The following is a 6,000-nucleotide window of genomic DNA, read 5'->3' as shown; positions in this document are numbered from 1 at the left end:
CTGGCAATCCTTTCCATGGTCAGGACACCAGCCTGGCTGTACAGCAGTACTTTGGAAAGCACCAAGAGCGTTGTACTGGTCAGCAAATCTCTATTCTGTGTATATTTAGACTGAGACATGCTGATTTTTTACTTTGGTGTCACAAACAAACCTCTGCTGCCTTGGGTGATGTCCAGAGCCAACGTCTGATTACAGGGAGAGCAGAAGAGGCTGGCTTTTGTCCCCTCTCAGTCTCGGTGACACCTCAGTGAGCTGGCTGAGGGGATTACACAACGGGTGGGATTTGACCTGTGAGTCCTTCGTTCCAGGTCATGATGTGAAGGTGGAAGGAATTCAGCTCAGGCACCCAGGAAAAGCCCTTGGATGTTTTTTCAGCTGGAAATGGAGTGTTGTGCACTGAGGGTCCCAGTGCTCACACAGCCCAGGCTGACAGGGGCACTTTATGGCCCCGCTCAGAGGGACTTTGGGGCAGTGGCATGTTTGGTGTTGGCTTTGTCCAGGAGAATGTAAATGGGGCAGCTTTTGGGGTACATCAAAGTTTCACTTGGAGCAGCAGTAGTTGTTTGCTGGGGCAGAGGGGGAGACTTGCAGCTCCTGCTTTACCTTTTAAATGCTACAAGAAGGGTTTCAAGCTTATGACGAGCATTGTCCTATGCAATTTTGAACGGATTAAAGACATCTCTGCTGACACCATTGTCCTGGGAGGCAGGTGTGCTGTCGATAAGAAAGGACTCTGCACCTTTCCCATTTCCATCTCTCTACCATTTGGCAGAGATTCAAACAGGTAACGTTAAAAAACGCTTAGCAGGAAGCTCTGGGTCCGTTCCCATGGCAAGCCCAGTGCTGTGCTGTCACACCATGCTGCTGTCAGGACAGTTTGGATTCCAAATTCCAATGCCTGCTGCTGCATTTGGTCCCTGCTGTGTCATCTGCTGGCAGCCTGTGTGTCCTTGGTCCCCAAAGCCCCCACGTGTTTCCCATCCTGCCCTGGTTCCTGGTGCTCCTTGCAATGGGGGCACTGCAGTTTGCCTGCAGGATACACACCCTGAAGGCTGAAGAAGCTGCTCCTTGCCAAAGGCTGAGGTTAAGTAGATGGAAATGCCATCACCTGAGCCAGGTGTTTCCATGTCTCCTTGCAAGTATGGCACATCTCCTTTACAGGCTTTTGTATCCCACCCTGTGTCCATCTCACCTGCACAGGAGGTTTTCTCTGGCAAGGCCCATTGGTTATTTCTGGATGCTGTGCCTGCGGTCAGTGGGACTGTGGTAAATAACCCCATGTCAGGCATCCTGCTTGAAGGCACAGACAGGACAATCTGAGCCAGCAATGCCAGCTGAGGTTGGGGCTCCTTAAATAGAACCGGTTATTAAACAGCACAGTGTGCAAAACCAGCTCATGATTCGGGGGATCACAGAATCCCAGACTGGTCTGGGCTGGAAGGGACCTCAAAGCCCATCCAGTGCCACCCCTGCCATGGCAGGGACACCTTCCACCAGCCCAGGTTGCTCCAAGCCCCGTCCAACCTGGTCTTGGACACTTTCAGGGATCCAGGGGCAGCCACAGCTTCCATGGGCAGCCTATGCCAGGGCCTCACACCCTCCCAGGGAACAATTCCTTCTCCATATTTCCACCCAGGTCCCAGGTGGTGGCACCTCCTCCCCGTCACACCGTGGGCCGTGCAGGAGCTCCGAGGGGGAGGTGTCTTGTTTCCCAAGGTGCCGTCCTGTGCTGCAGCTCCTGGGTTTGTAACAGGCGTTCTGGGCTGAGCGAGTCATTCCCGGCTCTGCTGGAAGCAGAACTGGGGCAGAGCTGCTCGGACACCTCACAGGGACAGCTACAAATCCACCCAGTGTCTCACTGTTCACGAAAACACGACCCTTCACACAGCCCGGTACCGCTGGGGCTGTGACGCTGCCGAGGCTCCCTCACCCCCTGAAGCTCTGTTCTCCTCCCCCCAGGGCTTTATCGGTGTTAACCAGGTGGACACAGCCCTCAGGTTGGCACCAAGAGGGCGATTCCCTCTCTGGGAGAGCCAGAAGGATCCCAGAGCCACCTCCCTGGGCACAGTCCGGAGCAAGGGAAGGATTCTCCCAGGACTGGCTGCTGGAAGATTTCAGCCTCCCTGTGCTGGTGTGGGTGCAGAGCAGGAAAATGAAATCCAGCCAGTTCTGCTTCTGTAGTGGGATATTCAAGCTGCCTGGGATAGAATTAATTTATTGAGAACAGGAAAGCGTCATCTATTTAAATCCGTTAATTTGCCACGGCAGGTGGGAGGGCAGTGGAGCAGGACAGGGTGGAGCGGAGGGAGCATCACGGAATCCCAGATCGGTGTGGGCTGGAAGGGACCTTACATCCATTCCCACCCCCTGCCACGGGCAGGGACACCTTCCACCAGCCCAGGTTGCTCCAAGCCCCGTCCAACCTGGCCTTGGACACTTCCAGGGATCCAGGGGCAGCCACAGCTTCTCTGCCCAACCTGTGCCAAGAGCTCGCGGCGAGCACACGCGGGTTCTCAAAGGCGTTTTTCCAGCGCTTTCAATTCCCGGTTTCGAGCACAAAGCGCAGCGCGGCCCTTCGGACACACAGACACCTCCATACGGACACACAGACACCCCCAGACGGACACACAGACACCCCCACATGGACACACAGACATGGACACACAGACACCTCCATACGGACACACGGACACCCCCACACGGACACACGGACACCCCCACACGGACACACAGACACCCCCACACGGACACACAGACACCTCCATACGGACACACAGACACCCCCACACGGACACACGGACACCCCCACACGGACACACAGACACCCCCACACGGACACACAGACACCCCACAGGGACACACAGACACCCCACATGGACACACAGACACCCCCACATGGACACACAGACACCTCCACACGGACACACAGACACCCCCACACCGACACACAGACACCTCCACACGGACACACAGACACCCCCACAGGGACACACAGACACCTCCACACGGACACACAGACACCCCCACACCGACACACAGACACACACGGACACACAGACACACAGACACCCCACAGGGACACACGGACACCCCCACACGGACACACGGACACCCCCACATGGACACACGGACACACAGACACCCCCACACCGACACACAGACACCTCCACACGGACACACAGACACCCCCACAGGGACACACAGACACCCCCACACGGACACACAGACACCCCCACACGGACACACAGACACCCCGCGCTCCCGCCCGGCCCCACAGCCCCGCACAGTAACACGGCAGGGCAGCGAGAGCCGCGCTCGGGCCCGGCCGCTCCGAGGGGGCCGGGGCGGCCCCGCCTGTGTCGGTACCGCCGCTCCCCCGGGCCCCGAGGGACCCGGGCCGTTCCCGTTCCCTTTGCTCCCTGAGGGGACCGTTCCCGTTCCCATTCCCGTTCCCGCTCCCATTCCCGATCCCGTTCCCATTCCCGTTCCCATTCCCATTCCCGTTCCGCTCCCCGCGGGCTCTGAGGGGCTGTTCCCGTTCCCGATCCCGTTCCCATTCCCGCTCCCATTCCCATTCCCGATCCCGTTCCGTTCCCATTCCCCATCCCGATCCCATTCCTGTTCCCGTTCCCATTCCCGATCCCGTTCCCGTTCCCATTCCCGATCCCGTTCCCATTCCCGATCCCGTTCCCATTCCCATTCCCGTTCCCATTCCCGATCCCGTTCCCATTCCCATTCCCGTTCCCGCCGCTCCCCCCCCCGCGGGCTCTGAGGGGCCGTTCCCATTCCCGTTCCCGATCCCATTCCCATTCCCGATCCCATTCCCGTTCCCGTTCCCATTCCGTTCTCGTTCCCGATCCCGTTCCCATTCCGTTCCCGTTCCCATTCCCGTTCCGTTCCCATTCCCATTCGTTCCCGTTCCCGATCCCGTTCCCGTTCCCATTCCCGTTCCCATTCCCATTCCGTTCCCATTCCCATTCGTTCCCGTTCCCGATCCCGTTCCCATTCCCGATCCCGTTCCCATTCCCGTTCCCATTCCCGATCCCATTCCCATACCCATTCCCGTCCGTCCCGTCGCTCCCCGCGGGCTCTGAGGGGCCGTTCCCATTCCCGTTCCCGTTCCCGATCCCATTCCCATTCCCGATCCCATTCCCGTTCCCGATCCCATTCCCGTTCCCGTTCCCATTCCCGTTCCCATTCCGTTCTCGTTCCCGATCCCGTTCCCGATCCCGTTCCCGTTCCCATTCCCATTCCGTTCCCATTCCCATTCCCGTTCCCATTCCCGATCCCGTTCCCATTCCCATTCCCGTTCGTTCCCATTCCCATTCGTTCCGTTCCCGATCCCGATCCCGTTCCCGTTCCCATTCCCATTCCGTTCCCATTCCCATTCGTTCCCGTTCCCGATCCCGATCCCGTTCCCGTTCCCATTCCCATTCCGTTCCCATTCCCATTCGTTCCCGTTCCCGATCCCGTTCCCGTTCCCATTCCCGTTCCCATTCCCATTCCGTTCCCGATCCCGTTCCCATTCCCGATCCCGTTCCCATTCCCGTTCCCATTCCCGATCCCATTCCCATACCCATTCCCGTTCCCGTTCCCGTTCCCATTCCCATTCCGTTCCCATTCCCATTCGTTCCCGTTCCCGATCCCGTTCCCGTTCCCATTCCCATTCCGTTCCCATTCCCATTCGTTCCCGTTCCCGATCCCGTTCCCGTTCCCATTCCCATTCCGTTCCCATTCCCATTCGTTCCCGTTCCCGATCCCGTTCCCGTTCCCATACCCATTCCCATTCCGTTCCCGCCGCTCCCCCCCAGCGGGCTCTGAGGGGCCGTTCCCGTCACCCCCCGCGCGCTCTCGCGCCCCGCCCCCCTCCTGTCCCCGCGCGCGCCGTGACGTCGCGGCCCGGCCCGGCGCGGCGCGCGTGCGCGGTGTCGTGCGCGTGCGCGCGGCGGGGGCGGGCGGGCCGAGCGGGCCTGGCGGGCGCGGGGCGGCGGCGGCGGCGGCGGGGCCGGGCCGGGCTGGGCCGAGCGGGGCCGGGCCGGGCTGGGCTGGGCTGGGCAGGGCTGGGCAGGGCAGCGCCGCCGCCGCGATGGAGCCCGACTCGGTCATCGAGGACAAGACCATCGAGCTCATGGTGAGTCACCCCCCGCGCCCCGCTCGCCCCAGGCCCCGCGGGTCCCGCCCCGCCGCTCTGAGGGGCCGAGCCGGGCCGCGCCCCCGGGGCTCCCCGCGGGTGAATCGCTAACAACAATTAACCCCGCGGGGGCCGCGCCGGGCCGGGGGCGCCGCACGGGCCCGCAGCGGAACGCCCCGGGAGGGGGTCCGGTCCCGCCGCCCCGCACCCCGGGCCGGGCCCCCGGCCCTGCGCCCCACCGGAGCCCCCGCCGAGCACACGGGATCACCTCATTGTGTGCGGGTTGGACTCCCAATTAACGCGCACGCCGCTAAATTCACCGTAGTGCAGAGGCGCTCTGATGGCAGCGGTGCAAAGAGATGTTTTTTCTTTAACAGAAGGAAATTAGGTCTCTTCAGTCAAACATTAGGGGCCCCTCGTTTTGCCTGCCTTCAGGCATGAATTAAATTCAGTTAGGAGCTGGGAGAGAATAATAATCGGTAAATATCTCCTAATTTGTTTGTCACGAGTGTAACTGCTTTTTGTGCTCGGCATAATTTGGTCTCACACACGAGTTTCCATGCGGTTCTCCAGAGCTGAGGGGCAGAACGCAAGTAATTTGCTGTTAAGGCACTCCGAAGGTGAGCTGGGTTCAGTGGAGACACTAAATGGGTTTTTTTGGCCAAATTCTTGCTAAATTACCTGATCTGGAAAATACGAGCTTTCTTTAAACGTGTCACCTGGCCTCATAAAGCAAAAATAAAATAGAAAAGGGGGAAACCTAAAAAAGAACTTGGTGTTTCTTTCGTTATTTTTACTGGTTGCCGAGGCCAAGGGCTTAAAAGCTGTTCCTGGGGAGCCCTGGCCCCTGTGGGTCCCTGGGGGTCAGC

General features: G+C 59.8%; 2 protein-coding genes across 17 annotated transcripts in view; one reads left to right on the top strand and one right to left on the bottom strand.

The window, feature by feature from the left end:
• Positions 1-2,181: 2,181 nt before the first annotated feature.
• LOC126638453 (uncharacterized) lies at positions 2,182-3,459 on the bottom strand. 13 transcript variants are annotated; one of them, XR_007628599.1, is made up of 3 exons: positions 2,804-3,119; positions 2,694-2,759; positions 2,182-2,591 (listed from the first exon to the last, which is right to left on the bottom strand). XR_007628599.1 is itself a non-coding variant. In XM_050312353.1 (3 exons), the coding sequence occupies exons 1-3, from the start codon at positions 3,442-3,444 to the stop codon at positions 2,239-2,241; spliced, it is 909 nt and encodes a 302-aa protein (XP_050168310.1). In that variant the 5' UTR covers positions 3,445-3,459; the 3' UTR covers positions 2,182-2,238. The 13 variants fall into 13 exon arrangements, 2 of the variants coding, with proteins under 2 accessions (XP_050168310.1, XP_050168312.1); XR_007628601.1 differs by having other exon boundaries at positions 2,826-3,119; XM_050312353.1 differs by adding an exon at positions 3,209-3,459 and having other exon boundaries at positions 2,182-2,759; positions 2,804-2,955.
• Positions 3,460-5,028: 1,569 nt separating this feature from the next.
• The window catches only part of FBXW11 (F-box and WD repeat domain containing 11), a 71,614-nt gene continuing 70,642 nt past the window's right edge, over positions 5,029-6,000 (top strand). The window contains exon 1 of one of the 4 annotated variants that reach the window (XM_050312336.1): positions 5,029-5,131. In XM_050312336.1, coding sequence (XP_050168293.1) covers positions 5,087-5,131 — 45 coding nt within the window. In that variant the 5' untranslated portion in view covers positions 5,029-5,086. The remainder of the gene's footprint in view (positions 5,132-6,000) is intronic. The other 3 variants (XM_050312337.1, XM_050312334.1, XM_050312335.1) reach the window with 3 other exon arrangements.

Source organism: Myiozetetes cayanensis, unplaced genomic scaffold, assembly GCF_022539395.1.
Source record: "Myiozetetes cayanensis isolate MyiCay16 unplaced genomic scaffold, myiCay2020 scf17, whole genome shotgun sequence".
NCBI lineage: Eukaryota > Metazoa > Chordata > Aves > Passeriformes > Tyrannidae > Myiozetetes > Myiozetetes cayanensis.
Note: the sequence above shows the minus strand (reverse complement) of the source record. Positions and strands in the feature narration are given on the sequence as shown.